At 35.0% G+C, this 25,453-nt stretch overlaps 1 protein-coding gene, 2 non-coding genes and 1 pseudogene across 3 annotated transcripts; all 4 read left to right on the top strand.

The window, feature by feature from the left end:
* Positions 1–1,605: 1,605 nt before the first annotated feature.
* On the top strand, positions 1,606–7,516 carry LOC132628011 (uncharacterized). Its single transcript, XM_060343676.1, has 6 exons — positions 1,606–2,366; positions 3,281–3,342; positions 3,427–5,631; positions 5,772–5,868; positions 6,581–6,658; positions 6,734–7,516. The coding sequence occupies exons 1-6, from the start codon at positions 2,258–2,260 to the stop codon at positions 7,360–7,362; spliced, it is 3,180 nt and encodes a 1,059-aa protein (XP_060199659.1). The 5' UTR covers positions 1,606–2,257; the 3' UTR covers positions 7,363–7,516.
* A 1,289-nt stretch (positions 7,517–8,805) lies between these two features.
* TRNAK-UUU (transfer RNA lysine (anticodon UUU)) lies at positions 8,806–8,877 on the top strand. The gene has a single exon. It is a non-coding gene; the product is annotated as a tRNA-Lys (tRNA).
* Positions 8,878–16,139: 7,262 nt separating this feature from the next.
* On the top strand, positions 16,140–20,501 carry LOC132628010 (glucan endo-1,3-beta-glucosidase 7-like; annotated as a pseudogene).
* Positions 20,502–22,475: 1,974 nt separating this feature from the next.
* On the top strand, positions 22,476–22,547 carry TRNAE-UUC (transfer RNA glutamic acid (anticodon UUC)). Its single transcript has one exon. It is a non-coding gene; the product is annotated as a tRNA-Glu (tRNA).
* The last annotated feature ends 2,906 nt before the right edge of the window (positions 22,548–25,453 follow it).

The following is a 25,453-nucleotide window of genomic DNA, read 5'->3' as shown; positions in this document are numbered from 1 at the left end:
CTGAAGTACACATGCCTTCAGATAAAGCTTATTCTATACGGATTAACACACTTCTCGAAAGAAATAGAAAACTAAAATGGTGAGATTGATGAAAAGAGATTGAGCCATAATCGGGTAGTTTTTAAGCACAAATTCAGTTCAGATCAATTTAATTCTAAGGGAACTTTAGCAACTGAGACTTATTTCGTCTTGTGAATCAATTAAGACTGTTTGATTTATTAAGATTAACTCGTCTGAATGTAAATGCATATCGTAATGAAATTAAATTTGAACGCTGAATAATTAAGAGTATTTATTTTTTCAACATTTTAATATGGATAATTTATCTTTATTTAAAATCTAATAAATATTACACCACAAAATATTAGGGGGGAAATTTAATTTACGTGGTTAGTGTTTCTTAAATGAACTGTACTCTAAAAGCTAACAGGCCGGAAGACGATGCTAGGATTTGAAGTTTGTAAGTTCTGAACTTATCATTGAATCATAGCTCGTTTTCGTTATTGGATTCGCAATTAAATAGTAACATATTTAATAAATTCCTATATAAATATGGGAGCTAAGCAAAAGATAGTGGGTCTGTTCGATCTCGTACTTAATATTGTAGCTTTGCCTCTGCTAACGGGTTTGGCTGACTAATGTGGTGCCCGGCGACGACAATTGTAATGTGGCCGGTAATGGTCATGGCTGTATGCAGGTGCGGAACTACAAGAGTACAAGGGGTTCCAATTGAATGCCCTTCGTTGTGAAATTACACTGTATATATAAGGTCAAAGTAGTTATTTATGTATAAATATTAAGTCATGAATCCCCTTAACATAATACGGACTTCAGCTGTGCAACATAGGGGCTTAATATTTAGCTCATTGTTGCAGGTTCGATTCTTGGTAAAAACATTTTTTATCTTTTTGAATCCCCTTATCAAAAGTTCTAGCTCGGCCTCTAGTCTAGTTGTATGGAGAAGTTGCCAATAGTGGTTGTGGTAACGAAAGTTGGTGGTAGAGATGATTGGTGGTGACTGGCAGTGTTTTTTATGTGGTGAAAGAGCTAATCAAGTTGAAATAATGCAAAAAGCTAATTACGTTCATAACCTTCTATTATTGGGATTTAGATCATCTCCCATTCCAGGATAACTCAAAGTAGCTTTAGTAAAAGGTAGCCCACCCATACCCAAAATGAAAGCTGGAAATTCTCAACATTTCAGCTGTTATAAAGCAAAAAAGAACCATTGTATTCTTCAAGCCAAGGTATCACGCCAAAAACCATGTTACGCCCATGCAAGAGAACAACTTTAAGCTAATCAAAGCAGATATATATCTTTTCATAACATTGGTATTTACGCTTAACTTGTGCGCATCTTATTGGGGGCATGAACAAAAGTTCAACATTGGTAGCTGAAAATAAAAATAAATTACATATAAGGTTTAGTGATAGTCTTAATGGTGTGAGGTCTTTTGGGAAGAACCGTGGGGTAGGCTTAGTCCAACGCGAACAATATTACACCATGTTAGTAGTATCTTTGAGTTGTTTTAGCCCAACACATCTCAATTATTTTACCAGTGTTAAGGCATATTAGAAGATATTACCTAACTTCTTGTCTCTAGTTTCATCACTCTTCATCTTTTATTGTTTGGTCTCCAACCCGGTGTTCGGTATCCTTATTGGGCTCTGACTGATTCAGATTCACACTGCATAAGATCCGTTAAGGGGAGCGCTCGATTTTCGTCACTCTTTTTTTTTTTAAATTTCCCTTCCCACCCGATGTCCGATTCATCATTCTTCATTAACCACTAGGCTAAAACAAATTATAGAACAGAAAAGGAGACTGTCAATAAAGAGAAATCTTTTGTCTGAAGCTATTTGGTGCCCATACAATACATTGCTTGGATTAGAATGAAAGCCAAGCAACCAGTGTGTTTCTGATAGAGATCAACACTGAGTGAGAGCTAAGCTAACTTTCAAGTCAATCCTTTCAAGTGGTGTATGATAACAATTTTTATTTTCAACTTCAAATGTTACTTATTACTTTTTCCCAACTTTCCACCTTACCCAACACTGAAAAACCCCTCTCACCAAAGTGACATAACAACTTCACACACATTACATACCTGTACCTTACCAATCTACTAGTAAATTGACCTGCAACACAATCTAAGAATATTCTTCTTTTTACATTTATTTGCTTTTATTGAATTTTGCAGTTCCCTCTTATGGAGGTTTAGTCCAAAAAATCTGTTCCGTAGTAAGACAGGAAAATATGTCAGGCAAGTCGGATTTCGCGCAGAAGCTGCTGCATGATCTTAGGCTTCGTAAGGAACGAGTGGCGGCTGCTCAAAATACGACCTATTCATACTCTACACCCAGAGGTAAATTAATAAAATGCTAATACACGATTTTCTTCATTTTTATATCGTTAAGATATTATTGTTAAATTATGCATGAGCTGAGATTGCGCGTAGAATTAATGAAACGATAAGTCGGAGTTTTCAGATTGAAATGTGTAAAATTCTATGACAATTATCCTGTGATAGAGAATTAGTATGCTCTTTGAGTGATGATAGTTGCAACTTCCAAGCCTGCAAGTATACATAGTTCAAAGACAATCTTTTATGTCATGGAACTGCAAATAGAGAGGGTTTTGCTATGTAAATTACTAAGAGTTGTTATCCTATCAGATGATTATTCACACTTCACTGAACTACATGATCTTCTATTATTAAATACTCTATGGTTTCACAAATTAGAGAAAAGACTAAGTTAAAGAACTAGAAGCATGAGATGCAAAAGTAAAGCATGGGTTTCACACATAACTCATACAAGTTTACAAAAAAAAACATACTTGGAGTGTATGTATCAGTTCCCCAAAATGTTGATCATCATCAATCAGGAAATCCACTGTTTCCACATAGATAGAACAGATATTTCTGCAGGCTCCTCTAGAGGTAGAGCATGGGTTCTGAAGTGTAAAAATGGCAGTTTACTGGATTCTCGATTAATTATTAGTAGTACATTTTAAGTGAATTTCTTAACACAAATACAAGGTTTTGGCTAAGTTATTGGGTTCTGCCAAACCCGCAACTTTTTCTCTAGCTCCGCTCCTGGGCTCCACATAGACATAAGAAACAAGAGGCAGAAAAATTCTATCAGAAAAACTCAATAAAAGAAGTGTCAATTATTTTCAATAGCTCTAACTTTCTCTAGTTTTCATGGTAGTAAAGTTAGAAAGCACATATTACAGGTGATATTGTTAACTAAACTTGTGATATGTATGAACCGACAGATGCTCGTGCTAATCCAGGACAAATTCACAGAGGATCTCGACAGATGAAAACTCTAGAATCCGTAAGTTCACTTGACACTATCAGGACATCTTGAAAATTATTTGTAACAATAAATCTCATTCAGCTTGCATGTTACACTTTTCAGGTTAATTCAAAAGTAGGTAGCACCAGCAACCGATCATTTCGTGTTGAAGAATCTTCAGCACAGATTGTTCCCTATGCTACTGCGAGAGTCCAAAACTCTGAAAATCTCGGAGATCTTTCCATGGCCCTCGCATTTGCTATTGAAAACGGAGGAAAGTTTACTAAAATAAACTCGTCGAGTAAAAATCCTGTGCTAACATTTCTCCATCAATTCGGTCAGAGATCAATGGACATAAGTAAGACGGAAAGGAGAACATATCATCTTCCGAATAATAGTCAGTTCCCTTCCGTCTCTCATGTTCACATCAATGAAGTATCGAAAGGGATACAAAAACTAAACCAGATTCTAAGAGCCTGTTCCAATGGCATAAATTTCGATAGAAACTCAATTCAAGTCGGGCAAGAACTGTTGAAAGGAGCTATGGATTTGGAAGAGTCCTTGAGGATGCTCGTAAACCTCCAAGAAGCTTCGGATCGTATGATCAAACCTCAAAGCAAAAATCGGATTACATTACTGGATGAGGAGGAGGAAGATGACAGCATTAATGTCAAGATAGTTGATCAGAAGCAATTAGAGCGGCCAAGATTTTCATTCGATAAGCCCTCTAAAAACTCATCATATATCACCAAAGAGACAACAAAAAATGACATCAAACAGCGGCTCATGGCCTTGACATACCCTGATGAAGCTCCTAAACTGCACGAAAAGCAACCTCCTCTCAACACTAAGAAATTGGTATCCCATAAAAGGTCAGCTAGTTGCGCCCCAGACTTCAAAAATCTGGACCAGAAGAACCAGTCAAGTGGAACGAAAAGTGGAGGATCAGAGAAAGGAAGAATTTCGAATGTCATTGCAAAACTAATGGGACTCGATGAACTCCCGCAAAAGGAAGATAACAATGCAGCTAGGAAAGGGTCAGATCCCAAAAGGAAGCAAGGGCCAGTACTAAAGAGAAGTGCAGTTCCTATTAGCACTCGGGAGATTGAGAATAGGCCATCTTGTAGTGTTGACAAAAACATGATAAGTAATATGCTACCAGTTCAGGATCCAAAATACGTGGTTAACGCTGAAAATGTTCGTGCATCTCCGAGCACGAGCAATCACATGGTTTCTTCTGGTAGAGTTCAGCAACAGGAAGAGCGGAGTATAGCGGTGCCCTCAGGCTTGCCAATGACCAACAGCATGATGGATAAGCAACATAGTAAAATCATCCAAGTAAATCAAGAAGTACCAGGACATCAAGTTAACTTCCAGCAGAAACAGAAAGAACAAAATCAGACAAGTTTCAAGGGGAAAATCACAAAAACAATCGAAATCAAGGAGACTATCTCACAGCTAAAAAAGCCACAAACATCTAGGGCGCCTCCAATCGATATTGTGTTACAAGAAAAGAAAGAGACAGACAGATTTCCTTTGAGCAATGAAAAGAAGGCCTTACATAAAGATGAAGTGCATCACATGCAGAAGCTTAAAAAATCCGAGGGACAAGATGAGAAGCGTCAAGCAGGTAACAAAGAGCAGTTGCCCTCGAACAAAACTTTGGAAGCAAGAACACACAAAGCAAATCAAGTGGAAACCATAACTTCACCAAAAGCAAGGAATGGCGCAGCAAGTTCAAAGAAGAAGCAGTCATCTCGGAATCAATCCTTACTTGGTACGAAAAATTCTACCAAGTCCAAAAATGGAGCACGTTCAAAAGATTTTACGAATGGAATAAAGCAAGTAGCTCTTGCCAAGCATCGGAACTCTTCTACCTCTGCAGTGATCATGCAAAGCAGCGAGAACAAAAATGCTGATCATAATGCATTGCCAAAGGAAGTATCGTCCAGATCAGAGAAGCTAAACAGTATCAATCAGTCATCCAAGCAAGAGAAGCCAATCGATCTGCCATCTAAGTATAGGAAGGGATGTCATACCGAAATTCATATTACTGAGACCTCTCCAAAAATAGACGAGCTATCCGCAACATTGCAAGAAATGAAGCTGCAAAAGGATGACAAAAGCTGCTCACAGTTAACTGAAAGCCAGACAAGAGAAGAAAAAGCGGACAAAATAGGATCTAATGAGCCAGATGTGAGCACGGAGATACTCAATTTGCGAACAGAGCTACATGGTAAAATAGAAAACAGTACCTCCTGCAACACAACTATGGAAAAGGAACGCAACAACCTGATAGGTTCAGCAACTGCAATTTCAAATGAAAATGTAAGTTCATCTGTGAGAAGAAAGTTTAATCTAATTTATGCGCTTGACATGTTTTTAACAATTCGGGTTAGTTTTTATATCTAGAAAACTAGTTGTACGTGTGCAATATCTTCATAACATGCTTTGTTGGATTCCTGCAGCATCAAGAAAAAATGTTGCAAGAAGTTGAAATATCCACAGACCAGAAACTCGGAGAAGATATACCAAAGATATCACAAGCTATGGACCAATTTAATGGTATGTCAGACCATGAGTATCTAATTGAATTAGTTGGACTCAGAACAAAAGTAGTCGTAACTTCTTACAAATTAACGAATGTAGTTTTAATACTTTCTTTAGCATAAACCAGTATTGTCACCTTACAAGTATAGACAATAGTCCTATTACTCTACACCCCAATAATTAGTGGTTTTCAAACTCCAACCACTATAATCAAATATCATTGGCACTAAAGCTTTTCAAACACCAACCGCTATAACCTGTTGAATTAGTTTGTAATATTTTGGGTCTTAAATCCTAAATTGAACAGACATATCTATTTGTGAAAGAGTATGACATTTCATGAAGAGTCATTTATGAAGTTCTATAAATATAAGGACTCCCTTCAAGTAGGGTAAGAAAAATATGCAGTATACTAGGCTTTGTTGGATCGTGAAGAGAATTGCTTGTAATCCCCTAAAGAGAAAACGGGTAATATCTCTTTAAGGACATTGGTATCACGTCAAAGCCTTTCTTCTTCAATACTTGTTTCCTTTTTTTTTTTTCTAGCATAACCAAATATCACGGCATCACACCGCAGGCGGGAGCTTTATATGAAAATTTATTCTTAGCCTTCAGCCTTTACTATGTTTAGAGGTCCTTGCTAAATCTAACCCTTTCTGAGATAGAATTACATTAGATGAAATATAGCTCATACACTGCAAGCTGGTTCTCACAATCGATGTTGCAGGGATTCATCAAGAAGACTCAAACGACAGTAAGCTTTTCAATGATGAACAAAATAAAAGTTTTCCTGCCAAATCTACAGGTACTGATATACAAAATATTTTCTTCCATTCATTTACATGTAATAGAAGAAGTTCCTTACCCTTTGATATTGCAGAAAAAAGAGGCAAGGGAATTTCCAAGGTTGTTAGAAATGATCACGAAACAACTCTACCATTAGTGGCACAAGAACCATTGACAGAACCTGAAAAGCAATTCAAGGAATCAGTAATCAAAAATCAACTATTTCTAAACACAGCAGAAGCAATTTTCAAGCTCAATATACCGATCAGCATTCTCCACACCAGTGATCAAAATAACCAAGGGGAAGACGTTAAACTTATGCTAGACTGCGGCTATGAGATAATGAAAAGGAAAGCGATAAGACAGGAGCTAAATGTTCATCCTTATGCCACAATATCCATCGGATATACAAAGACAAGTTCATTGGACGATCTTATCAAGAAACTCTGCAGAGATTTCGACACATTGAAGTCCTATGGTGGAAATGGAAATATGAGTGATGAATGTGATGCAGCAGACTACTTGCATAACATGATCTGTAAAGATATGCAGAACGGGAATCCAGATGTGAACTCCATGTGGGATTCTGGCTGGAGTACTGAACAAATAATGTTTGGCTTCTTCGAAAAAGATGATGTTATAAAGGATATGGAGAAGCATTTGCTCAATGGACTCATCGATGAGATCACGATGGATTTATTACGAATATCCATTTCAGTTTGATTGTTTGATAGAGTAAGAAAATCATGTCAGAAAAATTGTTGGTCTTATAATTATTGTGCAGTTTAAGTAGAGTTGAAAGTTGATGAAGCAAGTCTTGTAAGTAGTAAATCAAGAGGCAAAGTTTATAAGTAACAAAAATTTTGGATTTCAAGTGTGTGCTGATTCATTTTCAATTCATCTTATTTATCTAATCAGCAGCCTTAATAAAGCTCGCACATTCGTAAACTTATAGTCAACTACAAATAAAATCTTCACCACTTTCTTCCACTACTTTTCTACCCTTATTTTCAATTATATATCTTGCATTTACGCTGCTAGTGCCTTTCTTCATCAGGACTGTTGGAGTTTTGGGTACAATTCAATTTGTTGGCATAATTACAATTTCCTTAAAGTTACACGGATAGAACAGTTGGTAGGGGAAGAGAGACCACATATGACATATACATACAATCGTCAATTATGTTATGAGCAGTGGCGAATAAACCTGTCAACCGGGCCGATTGTAACCGGTGACTGGAACCGGCTAGAATTTTTTTTTTTAATTCTCTTATTTTCCAAGTTTACATATAAGTAAGTTATTGAATTCCCTTTACATAGAAATATTTTTTTAATCCTCTTATTTGAATTCCTGGTTTCGCCAGTTATATGTGAAAAAAATTCATTTTCCCCCTATTTACATAGTACTCTACAATTTTACAAGAAAGGGTTTAATTGAACCCCTTGCACTCCTCTGTCTCCGCCCCTAATTATGAGATCACCAAAGGTTGTGGTGGAGTAGCAATGTCTTGGTTCTTAACCTTTTGAGTTCTGAAGTCACTTTGTCCCAAATCAATCTGGATTTGGGGGCTCCAGAACTATGAAATACGGGGTAGAAAAATATCACATTCAATTATGCTAAGCCAATAATGTAAAGTAGATTGGATTTAAGAAGAATTGTCTCATAGTTTCGTCCATTATAAAAGTTACTTAATTCGTCCATTATAAAAGTTACTTACCTTCTTTTCTTATTGTCAATTGATCCATACTATAAATAGTTACTCATCTTTGTAAATATGTTACCCTCCGTCTCATATTACTTGGCCATATTATTTAAAATATATGTCCCAACTTACTTGTTCATTTATAAAACCAAGATAAAATTAATTAAATCTTTTTCATCTTACCCTTAGTATTATATGTTCTTGAAAATAGTCAATATTGATTAGAATGTATTTATTGGAGAGAGATAGGGGTAAAATAGTAAAATCAATCTTTTATTTATGATTTCTTAAGGGACGTGAAAAAAAAAAGTGGCCAAGTAATATGGAACGGAGGGAGTAAAGGGTTTAGCCTGTTAGTAAAATTAAAATTAAACCCAAAAAATATCACACAAGTTGATTAAATTACCGTACCTCCTCAAGATGTAAAGTAATTATTGATTTAGTAATAGTACAAGCACAACAAGCCGTCTTAGCTCAGTGGTAGAGCGCGTGGCTTTTAACCACGTGGTCGTGGGTTCGATCCCCACAGACGGCGTTTGTAGTTAAAAAAGTGTATTAATTGTTTTCTCCCAATAATTTTCTGAAAACTTCAGTAATATTTTTTCTAATGCATGCCCGCTTGTCTAAATATTGCATCTTGTCTGTAGTAAAGTGAAAGATATAGTCTTTGAACAAGACATTCATCTGCTATATATTAAATTCAGAAGATAACGTTATAGTAGTAATTAACTAATTATAATATTTTGATGCAAAATCTTCAATCACCTTTTATTATCCATGAGAAAGAAAGAAAAATGAAACAATACTAATTGTGGTTGTCTATTTCTACATCTACTTTTGTGCGTCAATATATTACTAGCTAAATTAGACTTCTCTGCTTCCTTTTCAAATTTCAACCTAACGTGATAGTTAGGCCCTCTACAAAAACTTTAATAATCCTTCCTTTAGTTTCAAACTTTATAAAAAGAAAAATCTAACTATTCAATTTAAATCAATTTTCACTTTTCGTTCTCCACATAGTTAAGTTAATGGAGATATAGGAAAGGTCATAGTCGATTGCCTTTAAAAAGGATAAAATTCTTAACATGTTTAAAACGATAAAAACTTATTCGCACTCGATATTTATACCAACTTAATAGAGGTATGATATTTGCATATAGACTTTTAGCACTTAATTTTAATTAATTCTTAACCGGCATATATTTTCTTTTTGTTAAATTACTTAACTATAATAAATATATATGATTTGATATAAACACTCGGTGATAATAAGTGAACATTTAAAACTTAGAAACTTAGCCATGAAATGTTTGAATCTCGACCTTTTACTTTCTCTTGGTACGAGGAGATTACTTGTCAAAAAGTTATACCATCCCTTCCTTCTTAAAGTTGGTTTTCTATTTTATGCATTTGTCCTAATAATTCCTAAAGTGGAAGTTCACTTTATTATTTTGTGTAGGGTGTCTGCTGTCCACAAACACTCATTCTAAACCTTCTCTTTATCTTTTACTTGCATTTTGAAAATAAAACAAAGTGTACGTACATCTTGTCCTGTTCCAAAGGTGCAAAAGTGATTCCTTAGCATAGAAGGATAAGCTATTCAAAGCACTTAGATTTTCAAAATTCCTAAACAATTACTATATAATTAATAATCGTCTTTTGCCCTTCCTCAAAAGACTGAACGAAATAATCTATTTATAATCGATGCTTACATCAAATTATATTTCTTAGCATGGTTATCACAGAACTGACGTGAGAATATGTATAAATTGACTGTAGTTACAAATTAACGGTTTAGGGCTTCAAGACTAAAGTTGGTAATTGTTTATTTAAACAAGTAATTCTTCTTCATATTGCTAAATTCTCAAAAAATATTTAATAAATATGAGTAACTTAATAAACTATACCTTGTATTTATTATTTTCTTAATAGGCGTGAAAAAAGTTAAAATGAGATGTCAGGAGTATAATCTATGTAAAAATATATATCATGTGTTTATTGAATTTGTGTCAACACCGGGTGCGACTGAGTGTTTTTTGAGACTGAATTGTTTTAACTTTTGATATAAGGGGAATCTCTTAAGATTATTTTCAGACTCAAAAGAAAGCTTTACTCTAAAATGATATTGATTCCTCATGATTATCATTCTTGTTATGAAATATATTATGGATGTCCAATACACAAATATAATGTTTCTCCTCCACTATCTTAATGGTTCCTCCATTTTCCTCCACCATCTTAATGGTTCCTCCATTTTCTCATATATTGAATGCATATGTAGCACTATAAATAGAGGCATAAGTTTTCATATGAAATACACTTGTAACACATTTTGGAAGAATAGTAAAAATCTCTCCTATTTTGTCATTCTATTTCTATGGTTTTCATCCTTTAATATTGTGACTCTTTTAGCTTCATTTTATAACACGTTATCAGTACGAAGTTCTAACCAATTGAGATAGTAAAATGTTGCCAGTAGCATCCTTAAGTGTTGATAATACCGTGGCTTTATGCGAGGGTTCCAGGTAAGTAATACTCTTCAATATATTCACTGAATACTTTTGTAAACTCTTCAAGATAAAACACACTTTAGTCATCGAATGTTGAATTTTTCATGTTGCCATGTCTAATAGCCAAAACATCTTTTATGTTGTTCCATGTTTATCATGAAAGCTTATATGCCATATTTGGAATCCAAATTTAATTCACGTATGAAACAATCTTATATATGGATGAGTATGCTGAAGTTATAAACATGGATATTTTGATCTATATATGGCTGGATTCCCATTTTAGGAGTGGCTAATCTATGTTTTGTTATACTGCTTGAACATGTCCAGCTAAAGTCATGCCCTAGCTCTCCTTATTTATATCTTTTGAATTCTTCAAGTTATATACCTTTGATTCTAACTATGAGCAGAAACAAATTTGCTAGCACTTCGGCAGAACTTGAATAAAGAGAAATCATTATTGCTCCTGAAAAGCAATACGTGATGAGGCATCAAAATTACGGTTGATGCAATTTTTGGTTACTGTCTATCAATATGTAAATTTATTCTATAATAATTTTGTAAATTTAATATATCACGGTGCTACATATTAGCTCCTAAAGTAATAATTGCTTTGAAGTCAGGTATACTCTGAAAGATATGTTAGAGAAAATTTCTCTACATCATATTTATGCCTCGATTTGCTCCAGAAGTAACAATATGTTAAAAGAGGTACTAAGCTATCATTATTTGATATGATTAAGCCACTTTCAGATATATTTCATTCCTGAAGAATGAAACTTCTAATAAATATTACAAATACGGATCTATTCCCTGAAGTGAATGTGATAGTATGTAGTAAAGCTTATAAATATGGACGTGCTCTTGGTTGTGAAGAAATCACGACTCAACTCCAGAAGAGGTAGAATAATTGAGAAGAAATATTTCGAATATTCTATGCTTTACTCCCGAAGTAGTAAACTCATAAATCTGCTCTCGAAGTAGCAAAACTTTGAACTCTACTTCGAATGTTGTAACCTCCGAGCTCTACTCCCCAAGTAGTAGAATTCTGAAATTTACTCTTGAAGTAGTAAATAACTCCGAGATCTACTCCTGAAGTAGTAAGACCTTAAAATTTACTCTCGAAGTAGTAAACATTTAAAATTTAATCCCGAAGTGGTAAAACTTTAAACTTTACTCATGAAGCAGAAAGAATCGGTAAAATATTTGAGAAATATTCTGAAGCAATATCTTCTTGTGCTTGAGGAAAATAACGAGTTATTGATGAGTGTCGTATGCAAGCACATTTGAATAATCAGGATTCATTTCCCAAAGTGAATGAAGAAATATCACAACCTATCTCCTGGAGAGATAAAATACAAGGAATATACATTTTATTGTGTGGTATGAAATTAAGGCATTGCAACACGTACCTGTCGTATGTAGAAACATCTTGAATAATTTTATTAAAGTATCATTTTAAAGAAAAAGGAAGCAGAGTAAAGTGCTTTCTACTATAACCACATTGATAAATTATGGTTAGTTGCTATTGATTTCCTTGAAGGAAATAAACATTGGTGTATCCCTTTCCTGAAGGGTGTGATTACTATGTGATTGCTGCTTTGATACAAAATATTCAGATGTTAATGGCTAGTCTTCTTGAAGGAGATATTTGAAATACTGAAGTTAGAACTTAATGTTTACTTTTCATAATTTACAATTTATAATGTCCATTTAATTACTGTTTCTTTCATGACACCAGTAGTGTCTAACCAATTTTTTTTCCCATGATACTAGCAGTATCTACGCAATATTTGGTGATACAAAAATCAAGGACTCCAGAAGAGATAATTGTTTGTTTACGAGTACCATGACACCAACAGTGTTCAAATATTATCTGATTATGAAAAAATATAAAGTCTCTTGAAGAGGTTATACATGATTGCACCATTTATCCCAGATCGTAATTGTTATAAATCGTAGTAAACCTGAAGTTTACTAGCAATAAAATTGGTTATCACATTGGGACTACAAATGATTGAAAAATTGAATATTTTTAAGTTACTACGGGTAAGGAATATATATATGATCGTTACCTGAGTACGATGGATCACATGTCACAATAAACCAGAAGTTTATGACATAAAATCTCATGCAATATTAAACCAGAAGTTTACTAAAATAAATAGCACTCGTCATGGTAAACTTAAATTTTACGGATATAGATAATTTTATTAGTTGGAAATACCATTTTGGTTGTCCTGATTTAAATCTGATGTGCTAATTGAGTATTAAAAACATATTGAAGAACTAGAAGATTCTTCAAAAATTTGTTTGTTTTGCTTGTTCTCATGATAAGTTGATTACACCAGCTAATGTTGGGACTGAATCCCCAAAATTCTGAAAAATAGAAAAGGTGAATGTGGGCCCCTTCACCTGCAATGTGATGTCTTAAATAGATGCATCTATGAGACGGTCACATGTATGTTTATTGTCAACTGGCAGTTTGACATTTACGAAGTTGCTTGCTCAAAATGATTGAGTTGGAAGCACAATTTTTAGAATACGTAATCAAGACAATCATCTTGATAATGCTGGTTTATATCTAAGTTGGTTTGGCATTAGATGCTTCCATAATACAGCTAAACCATTGCTTATGAGAACAGAGTTTCAAATGTTGGTCTGAGATATGATATATTGCATACAACAGCATTTGTATGCTTCAGATCAATAAATTTTGATAAACTCTCCCCTCATATTTGGTTCAGGGTCAGGAACTAGATATTTCCATCTTTTAGCATTTGATGTGCGGTACATAATTAATGGATATACCATGATGCACACAGATGGATTTTCCCAAAGAAAATGGGGACATATGTCACTAAAATAAGGGGGAGAGAATAAGCAGCTAAGAAATATGTTGTGAATTATCATCAGTATGATCCTCAGATAATTCAAGTCAAATGCTGGAAGCATTTGCTGACCCTACTATTTCATATTTCATCTGCAAAATGCTCTTAATGTCCCTGAAGGATAGAGTCTACAACATGCATGGAGCATGGTAGACCAATCGGTTCTAAATATAATAATCCTTGAAAAAGGGAGGAGCAAATGATCATAATAAGGAGGCAAAATGCTCTTGAAGAGCCGACGACATAACACTTCATGAAACTTTATGCGAGGTTCAGGTACCTGAAAATGATGAAGTGATGAGATCTCAGTAAGTTATGTCGAATTGCGAACCGATACAAAATGATATCTTGTCGACGATATCTTTGATACAATATGGCACGCAATATTGTATAAGATTGTGAGGATCTGAGTACTACGTCTCTTAAAGCATGTTGATGTAGAAATAATTACCAAGTAAAATGATGCATCTTGATAAACGTAATGTTTATTGGACCAACAGTCCAAACATCAGAAAATGTCACATTATTTATACTGATGGATGCTGTCACAGCCTATGTGGCCTACTTGATGAAATTTATATGAAAATTCCTGAAGGATATAAAATGCCTGAAGCATTTGGTTTAAAGTCTCGGGAAATGTATTCAATCAGATTACAAAGATCATTATATGGTTTAAAACAATCAGGGCGTATGTGGTATAATCGCCTAAGTGAGTACTTGATAAATGAAGGATATATAAATGATGCCATTTGTCCATGTGTTTTTATTAAGAAAGCAAAATCAGAGTTCGTTATAATTGCTGTTTATGTTGATGACATAAACCTAATTGGAACTCCAGAAGAGCTCCAAAAAGCGATTGAATATTTAAAGAAAGAATTTGAGATGAAAGATCTGGGAAAAGCAAAACTTTGTCTTGGTTTGCAGATTGAACATTTGATAGATGGGATCCTTATCCATCAATCTGCTTATACCGAAAAGGTTTTAAAAAGATTTTACATGGACAATGCGCATCCTTTAAGTACTCCAATGGTTGTTCGCTCACTTGAAGTGAGTAAAGATCCGTTCCAACCTCAAGGAGAAAATGAAGAGCTTCTTGGTCCTGAAGTACCATATCCTAGTGCAATTGGTGCACTTATGTATCTTGCTAACGCTACAAGACCTGACATAGTGTTCTCTGTTAATTTGCTAGCAAGATATAGCTCTTCTCCTACACGAAGACATTGGAACGGAGTTAAGCATATATTGCGATATCTGAAGGGAACTAGCGATATGGGTCTCTTTTATACTAACAAAGGCTATCTGTTTACATGCGGAGGTACTGCTATATCATGGCGATCCACAAAGCAGTCCATTGTTGCTACTTCTTCGAATCATGCTGAGATAATAGCTATTCATGAAGCAAGTAGAGAATGTGTGTGGTTGAGATCAGTGATACATTTCATCAGAGAAAGATGTGGCTTGAAGTGTGATACAAAAATACCCACAGTATTATATGAAGATAATGCTGCTTGCATAGCTCAATTAAAAGGAGGATTTATAAAAGGAGATAGAACGAAGCACATTTCACCAAAGTTATTTTTCACTCATGATCTCCAGAAGAATGGTGATCTTGATGTGCAACAAATTCGTTCAAGTGACAATCCTGCAGATTTGTTCACCAAATCTTTGCCAACTTCAACTCTTGAGAAAATGATATTCAAGATTGGAATGCGAAGACTCCGACATCTGAATATTGGTCTTCGTCAGGGGGAGTGAAATACGTGTTGTACTCTTTTTTCCTTAACCAAGTTTTGTCCCATTGAGTTTTCTTGGTAAGGTTTTTAATGAGGCAACTCTCAAAGCGTATTACTAGATATGTGTACTCTTTTTCCTTCGTTGAGGCTTTTTCCCACAGGGTTTTTCCCAATAAGGTTTTTAACGATGCACATCATCTATGGACATCCAAGGGGGAGTGTTATGAAATATATTATGGATGTCCAATACACAAATATAATGCTTCTCCTCCACCATCTTAATGGTTCCTCCATTTTCCTCCACCATCTTAATGGTTCCTCCATTTTCTCATATATTGAATGCATATGTAGCACTATAAATAGAGGCATAAGTTTTCATATGAAATACACTTGTAACACATTTTGGAAGAATAATAAAAATCTCTCATCTTTTGTCATTCTATTTCTATGGTTTTCATCCTTTAATATTGTGACTCTTTTAGCTTCATTTTATAACAATTCTCACTTTATAGTGATACTTGACTCTTTTTCCTCCATTTAATTAAAGTATTGATTAATTCCCACAGAATTTATAACTCAATTATTGAGCTAGAACGGTTTCGTATACATATGTCTGCACGAAACTCACGTGCAATCAGTCGTGGTGTAGAATTTCAAAACTTGTCTTTGTAACGGCAGAATTTACATTATATATATCCTCTTCAGTTCCCTTTTATATACATTCATCATCTCCCTCCAAAAGCAAAAAATATTATACTAAACAATCCTCCTCTACCATGGCTAATCTACTTCAAACTTGTTTCTTCTTCATACTATGCTTTTTTCATGTTACCCTTCTCGCAGGTACGCTTTATTAACTCCTTAAAATATGCATTCTTGTCTTATCACTATCAGAAAGTCACAAATTTAGCGCTTTTCTGGTAATTGTTAAGTTTGTTATATGATTCCTCTATGTTCATGCCGTTCTACTCAAGTTCGTGTTATTTTAATACTACTACTAATTAGTACTAAATAACTTATCTTGTTGGTACGTGCAGTCTAGATGAACAAATTTAATTCCCTTCATCCAAAGATTACACTGCTCAAATAAAGTATTTTTCACTTCCCTTAGGGCCCTTTTGGCCATGCAAATTGTGAAATTTGAAAAAGGTACTAGTAGTTTTTGTTTTCAAAGTGAAAAATGATTATTTGAAAATTGGAGTCGTCTTTATCCATGAATATAAATTGGATTTATTTTTGAATGTTTGTTAGTGATTTGGAGTGAAAAAAATGAAAATAACTTTTTGGTGTTTTTTAAATTCTGAAAAATTTCAGAATTTAATTCTCAACTTTCATGGTCAAACGGTCACTAAGTTGTTAAATTCCGTTGACATAAGAAAAGAATTTAGTGTTGTATGGCAAATAGTTCAAACATTGCTTGATGTTACATGTTCAAATTTTTGGTGTTAAGATTCTTCCATTTTTTTCCAAATCCCCCATATAACATGAATTTTTCATTTCAAGTTTGTTTACCAATACGCAAATGTTCACAAATTTCTAATATATATATATAGTAAGTAATATTTTTCCTTTCAAATTTGTTTAGTACTAATTACACTAATTATTGCAGAATCACAGTCGTTTATCGGTATAAACTATGGCCAAATTGCAGACAATCTCCCAGCACCAGAAGCAACAGCCAAATTACTACAATCCACTTCAATTGAAAAAGTCCGTTTATACGGATCCGACCCGACAATTATCAAAGCATTAGCAAATACGGGTAAAGGAATCATGATCGGAATATCCAACGGTGATATCCCGGTTATGGCATCTGACCCGAATTTCGCTAAACAATGGTTAAGTACAAATGTACTTCCATTTTATCCAGCAAGTAAAATCATCGTAATTAATGTTGGAAATGAGGTTATGATATCAAATGACCAAAATTTAATGACTAATTTATTGCCAGCTATGCAAAATTTACAGAAAGCTTTAAATGATGTTTCAATTGGCGGGAATATTAAGGTTTCAACGGTTCATGCTATGTCTGTATTGAAACAGTCGGAGCCACCAAGTTCGGGTATTTTTGACCCGAGTATTGGTGATTTGTTGAAAGGATTATTGGAGTTTAATAAAGAAACTGGTTCGCCATTTGCAATTAATCCTTATCCGTTTTTCGCGTATCAGAGTGATCCTAGACCTGATACATTGGCGTTTTGTTTGTTTCAACCTAATTCGGGTCGATTTGATGCTGGTACCAACATTAAGTACACCAACATGTTCGATGCTCAGGTAAAGAATTATTATACTATGCAATTTAACTGATTATTTAGCAAGTTATTACACTATTTTCGGGTTACTTTATGTGTTTGGTATGACGGAAAACGTTTTCCGAGAAAAATATTTTCTCGGAAATTAAGTGATTTTCCTACTCATTTTCTTGTGTTTGGTACGCGAGTTGAAAATTTTCATTTTAAGAGCATTTCTATATATTCAAAGCGAAACAATATGAGGTTTTTGAATTCGGAGTGCAACTTCTGATGGTGGGAGTAGGTGCGGTGGGAGGGGGTTGGGGGAAGGGTTGGTGCGGTGGGAGGGGGAAGGGGTGGGGTAGGTTGAGGGGGTAGCGTGGCGGGCGTGGCTAGTAGGTGAGGTTGGGTAGCTGAGGGTGGGTGGGGTAGGCAGGTAGGGGTGGGTAGATAGTGCGGGGTGAGGTTAGGGGATGCGTTGGTATGCTTTTATTGATTCGGAAAATATTTTTCCTCAATTTTTTAAGAAAAATATTTTCTCCAATTTTAAGGAAAACATTTTCCGCATGAAAATATTTTCCAAGATATTTAGTGCAATCAAATAATGAACAATAGGAAACATTTTCCGTCAACATAACTGCATATGCGACACTATAAAGATTGATTTTTTTCCAAAAGATAACTGAGATAAACATGCATGTTTTTTAAAGGAAAGACTTACGATTGCTTGGAATCTATGTGAACTTAGATACGAAATGATACCAATTAGTGTATCCTGAAAAGTTCACTTCTTGTTTTTTCACTTACATTAGATCGGTTATTTTATAGAAGTCTCTTTAGCTTAGTTAGTAACTTGTTAGTGTAAGAATAAGTGTTTGATTCAGATAACACAATTTTAGAGAACTCCTAATATATCTTACAGACAACTTATTTAGTATTAGAATGAAGTAGATTGTCGAATAGAATAGAATGGATATAAATTATAGTTTAGGATTGAAAAATGGTTGATTAATTGATTGACTGACTGCCTATCCTCTTAGATCTAATTTGCAGTAAAATTTACATGATGTTTGAAGATAGGAAGTTTACTTTCCAAGAATGAATGAATGAGTTTCTAAGATGAACTCAAAATTTCGATTTCTTATACTCTTGGAATTCAAGTCATGTCATTCATCTTTACATAAAGCGGGTATTTTGTAGGTGTTTTTGAGATTCAACAACCTAATTAAGTTGGATGTATGCAGGTGGATGCGATAAGAGCAGCGCTTAACGCAATGGGATTCAAGGAAGTAGAGATTGTAGTTGCTGAAACAGGGTGGCCTTATAAGGGAGACAGCAATGAGGTTGGGCCAAGTATTGAGAATGCAAAGGCTTACAATGGCAATTTGATTGCTCACTTGAGGTCAATGGTTGGTACTCCTTTGATGCCTGGTGTATCAGTAGATACCTATCTCTTTGCCATCTATGATGAGGATCTGAAACCAGGACCAACTTCTGAGAGATCATTTGGACTTTTCAAGCCTGATTTAACAATGAGTTATGATATTGGACTTTCTAAAGCCAACAGCCAGGTAAGAAAATCACTACAAGAACTCAATTATCTCGTTTTTCAAATTCTTGTAAAATATGCATTGCGCTGGTCTGTAGGCGTGAAGTTAAATGCGGACAAGGTAGACCTGAAAAGACTTACAATCTCATGGAATACTATATAGACCTAGCAAAAGATACAGTACGGTGGAATAAAAAAGATCTTTATAAGCTATACCAATTAGTTATGGATTAAGTTTCATGTTAGCACGTTATTCTAGGTCGAATGTCTTCTAGGAGTCTCTTAGTCGTCATGTCAATAGAAGATATAAAAAACTTCTAGTAGTTTTGTTTTATTTTATGTAATATTGGGAGATTAGCTATATATAGCGAAGATTTTTGTAGCTACCCCAACTTGTTTTCAATTGAGGCGTAGCTGTTATAATTTCTTGTAAATTTTGTGATTATTAAGGTGTGAGATGAGTTTTTGTTTTTCGAAGGTTCCAACACCAAAAACTCCGGTGACTCCCTCGCCGGATGCATCCCCAACAACTCCAGTGACTCCCTCGCCAGATCCAGGGCCAAAAGCTCCTGTGACTCCCTCATTGGTTCCAACGCCAAACACCACGGTGACTCCCTCGTCACCAAAGACAGAGAAAAGTGTCAAGGCAGGTGTATCAAATGCTCAATTGCAAGCAAATATCAACCTGGGGATGCTTTTTTTGAGCCAAATACTGTGGTACCCCATGCTGCATATGCGATGAATCTCTTTACCAAAATTCACTAAAGAATCCTTTGAACTGTGATTTCTCACAGACAGCATCCCTCTCATCAGCAAATCCTAGTAACCTGCTCAGTTGTCTTCTGTTACTAGATTTCAAAGGTTCTATTTTAGCTTAGGTTTTGTACCGGAAAATGCAATATTTTGAGGTTATAATGGCTGCAGTTATCCCAATGGGAAGTACTTGAGAGCAGAGGCAGTTTGTAATAGTAGGATAGCTTTATTGGTGGTGATGTTTTCCTCTTGTTCTTGTTATTGTGAAGTGGATGGTGTATATTTTGCGTGAATAAAATGATCACGCAAAGTACAGCTTCTATTACATGTTAAAGGAATTTGTTTGATTCCTTACCTATATGTCAAAGAAATTGTGATGTTTAGCCACCTTGTATGATTTGTTGTTTAGTGAGTTGTATGGTTTGTACCTTGTAGGCTTGTACCCTTTTGTCAACTGTTCATATATATCAAGTTGCAGTACATATTTATTGATCCTTTTCCTAATTATAACTAGTAAGACAGCTTTAGATTTTTAGGGAATACTTTCTTATTATCGTTATATTTTGAAACTTGTTGCCCCAAACCTTTTCTTGGATATCATGAAGCAAGATTTGAAATAAATTGTTCTGCCGTTGTAATTTTGGTTAGAGCATACAGAACAGTAATAACCTGTTCATAAGTAAGATTGAATAATCAAGTGTAGAAAGACTGAAATCAAGTGTAGAAGACTGAACCCGCTTTTACAATTTTCGAGGAGATAAAGTGTCTTACCATTTACAAGTAGTACTAAGGGTATCACCTACGGTTGTTGTTGCTCCAACTATAACTAGAGGCATCGGGTTCAAGCCCCGTGAATACAGTAACATTCGGTATGGAGCGCCTCATTTCCTCCACACACAACCCCCCCCCCCCCCCCCCTCCCTCAAGTGGGACTTCCTGGCACAAATCCAGATTAGTCGGGTCTCAAAGTGGGTATCAGACACCGTATGAAAACCAAAAAGAAACTAAGGGCATTTACCCATCTGTAGGCTTGTTGCAATTAGATATGGCTCTGCAACTTACTCTCAGCCATTTTGATCATTTTCCCAAAGCAAGAAACGAGCAATTGTTTTAGGTCATACCTAAGTAGCTTTTAGTACTTTATTGGGAGAATAAAATAAAGTTAATTTCCTTTTCTCTCAGTTTGGTTTGCAAATTGAAAGATGTGATTTCTACTATTAACTATATAGTTCACTAATATTAGTCAAGTACTAATGTGTTAGTGGCTTTGTGCACTAATTGAAATATCATAATGGAAGCATAGAAAATCTAGTGGTTAAAAAGTCACAATCTGAACTACACCATACGAGTTTGATATGAATACAATATCATTATTATACTTTGACCAATAGTAACCAACTCAAACACCAATCTTCAATGACTACTATGTTGCCTAGTGGTGCACATGGACCGGGTTGGTTCAAATTTTTTAGACACGAAACCAAACCAATTGCGTCGGGTTTTTTAATTTATACACCAAATCAAACCAATAAAATTCGGGTTTTTCAACCTCGAGTTTTCTCGGGTTATTCGGTTTTCTCGAGTTTTTCGGGTTTTTTTTCGGAATAGTCTTGATACAAAACATATAACATTTAGTTCAAATATTTCTTTAGTCCTAGTAAGATACAACTATACAATTAAAGTGTTTCATAAGAAAATAACACAAAATGTGAGAAGAGTGATGACATTGTATTAAAATAGTCAACAAAAGATAATAAAATCGGTTAAAAAAAATATTGCTAATTAATAAGCCATAAAAAAATGACCATAATCTAAAAATACTAAGTCATGTTAAAATAAGTACGACTAATAATGATTAATTACATGACAAGAAAAAAAAACTTAAGTTATGTATTTTCACTCTCTAAACCAATTATGCAAAACTAAAGAATAGATATCCAACATTATTGTCATTCCTAGTGATAAATTGAATTTCTTTTGTTAGTATTATTGTTGAGTTGGTTTTGGTTTGGACTTTATATGAGTTACTAATATCCATAGGATATAAAACTTATTGAAATTGAAAATTCTAAGTTCAAGCTTGAATAAAATGATAATAGATAAAAAACTACTAAAAAATTTAAGAAATATTTATAAGTTACATTACAAATAAATATTTTTATGTATAAAATATTTTAAAAATTGAATACATGTAATGTCGGGTTGGTTTGGTTCGGTTTGACTTTTTTTAGCTAAAACCAAACCAAACCAATTATGGTCGGGTTTTTTTTTTCAACACCAAACCAAGTCAAACCAAACCACTAGTCGGGTTTTTTTCTCGGTTTGACTCGGTTTGTCGGTTTACTTTGTACACCCCTAGTACTTGTGCCCTCCGTGTCAACTCAAAAATATAGCAGGTGTTTGATATGGGTTGATTATGTCAAATTAAGGAATATTACAATTAAGATAGCACCAAACGCAACAAGCTCCGTTATCGTCCAGCGGTTAGGATATCTGGCTTTCACCCAGGAGACCCGGGTTCGATTCCCGGTAACGGAATTTCCTTTTATTTGTTCCCAACAATGTGAAAAGGATTTTGTGATTTAGAAGAAAGAACCGCATTTAAGCAATTTGTAACTGGGGTTACGTTTAAGAAAGTCAATCCAGCAATATTCAAGAACAATCAACTGTAAAGCAAAAATCTCTCCCATTTTCTAATTAAAAGAAACTTGGGTCAAATTTAATTGATCTAAGCAAGAGTATTAATATACATATCTATGTATAAATTCTTTCTCCATAACAAGTCTTTGCAATTCTTTCTCCATAACAAGTCTTGGACATGAGAAGTCTTCATTGTTAACTTTACTGAAAGTCTTGTCAAATTGCAATGGTCATTCTCTACAGCTGAACTGCCACCTCCTCTTTCTTTGATTGCATTCGTCACAATCATCCTTGTATACATGGTGATTTGTTACCTTGTTCTTGATCTAATTGATCAACAGGGAGATTCTAACGATGAGATTCTAATTGATCATCCTCGAGTAGATGCATGTGCCTTGGGATTATCTGTTGAAGAGTTGCAAGAAATAAGATGTTTCTATCTCGAAGGACAAGCAAATTCGATGTGGATGCAGAAATTCAAGTAGAAATAATCAGAGATACAGAACAACTGATTCACTCATTTGGGTGATGGGCAAGAGTTGGTGCTTACAGTTGTTTATGCGAGTACTGATAGAAGTGGGAGAATAGCTCTATGGGAGGATCTATATGACATGTCTTCACACATCACCATCCCATGGCTTGTGGGTGGGGATTTTAATGTCATTACAGATGACATTGAGAAATTTGGGGGTCTTCCTGTACAGTTTGCAGAAACAGAGGATTTTAGACAATGTATAGACATCTGCCAACTGATGGATCTTGGTTTTACTGGAAGTATGTTCACATGGTGGAATGGGAGATCGGATGAGGCTTGTATATTTAAAAGACTGGACAGATGTTTGGGAAATCAGACTCTGCAGAATTGTTTTCCTAATTTGGAGGTAGAGCATCTCATTAAACAAGGTTCTGACCACTCCCCCTTGCTGGTAAATATGAGAGCAGATAGTAGACCAATTAGGAAATCTTTCAGGTTTCTTAATTTTTGGGTGGAGCATGAATCTTTTCTAGATGTAATCAAAGAAAATTGGGTGGAATCTTATGGCTCAGACCCCTTCTTTAACTTTCATAATAAGTTAAAAAAGGTGGGAAGAGCTCTCTCTAAGTGGAGTAGGGACACTTATGGTGATATCTTCAAGCAAATTGCAACTCTAGAGGAAGTGGTGCAGGTGCATGAGCAAGAATTTGAACAGAATCCTACAGGGCTTAACAGGGAAAGGCTACAAAGGGTACAAGCTGATCTAATCAGGTTTTATGCTATTGAAGAAAAATTTTGGAGACAAAAAGTAGGGATGCTGTGGTTTCAGGATGGAGATAGGAACACAAAATTCTTTCATGCTCATGTCAATGGAAAGAGAAGAAAGCTACAATTACAGAGAATTCAAGATCATACAGGTACATGGCTGGACACTGAAGAGGAGATTGCACAGGAAGCAATCAGATTTTTCTCAGACCAATTCAAAGAGGAAAATATCCCTACAGATTTCTCTATGCTTGATAAGATTCCTAAAATGGTTACAGAAGAACAAAATCAACAACTCTATGAAATGCCAGATGAAGCAGAGGTGAAAAGAGCAGTTTTTGGTTTAAATGGAGACAGTGCAGGGGGTCCTGATGGTTTCACAGGAAGATTTTTCCAAGCTTGTTGGGAAATTATTGCAAATGACTTGGTGACCATGGTGAGATCATTCTTCTGTGGGCATGAACTCCCAAGGTATGTAACTTGTACCAATTTGGTTTTGATACCAAAGAAGAAAGAAATTAATACATTTTCTGATATGAGGCCAATCAGCTTGAGTAACATCACTAGCAAAGTTATTTCAAGAATCATTCATGAAAGACTGATATATCTGCTACCTGAGATCATTTCACCTCAGCAATCAGGATTTGTTAAAGGCAGGAGTATTGTAGAAAACATTCTGTTGGCTCAGGAAATTGTACATGATATTAGGATTAGAGGAAAGCCTGCAAATGTTGTCATTAAGCTTGACATGGAAAAGGCTTATGACAGAGTATCATGGTTATTTCTAACTAAAGTCCTGAGGAGAATGGGGTTCGGTGAATTTACTAATGATCTGGTGTTTAGAGTTATCTCAAATAATTGGTATTCCATTCTGATTAATGGGCAACCTCATGGATTCTTCAAATCATCTAGAGGAGTAAAGCAAGGAGATCCACTGTCCACTACTTTATTCATTTTGGCTGCAGAATGTTTGTCTAGGGCTCTCAATATACTGCATACTGAGGATGAGTACAAGGAATATGGGATGCCAAAATGGAGTCCATATGTCAACCATTTGGCATATGCAGATGATACTATCATTTTCACCTCTGCTAATGAACAGTCTATGAGATTAGTGATGAAGACTTTGAGTAATTATGAGAAGGTGAGTGGTCAGAAGATCAACAAGCAGAAAAGTGTTGTTTATATGCATCATTTGACATCTCATAACATTAAGGAGCTGGTATTTTCTGTCACCCAGATTCCTAAAAAAGATTTTCCATTCACATATTTGGGTGTACCAATCTACTATGGGAGAAGAAGGAACATTCACTACAAGGAGATAATAGAAAAGATTCAGAATAGACTGAGCTCATGGACTGGTAAGCTGTTATCTATTGGAGGAAGGACAACACTGATTAAACATGTTTTACAGAGCATGCCTATACACCTACTATCCGCTTGTGACCCTCCTAGTGCTATACTTGCTCAGATTCATAGATTGTTTGCTAAGTTCTTTTGGAGCAACTCTGTGGGAAATTCAAGTAAGCACTGGGCAACTTGGACAACCTTATGTCACCCACAA

The sequence above is a fragment of the Lycium barbarum genome, chromosome 2, assembly GCF_019175385.1.
Source record: "Lycium barbarum isolate Lr01 chromosome 2, ASM1917538v2, whole genome shotgun sequence".
In the NCBI taxonomy this organism is placed as follows: Eukaryota; Viridiplantae; Streptophyta; class Magnoliopsida; order Solanales; family Solanaceae; genus Lycium; species Lycium barbarum.
The sequence above is the reverse complement of the archived record's forward strand: the minus strand, read 5'-3'. Positions and strand labels throughout refer to the sequence as shown.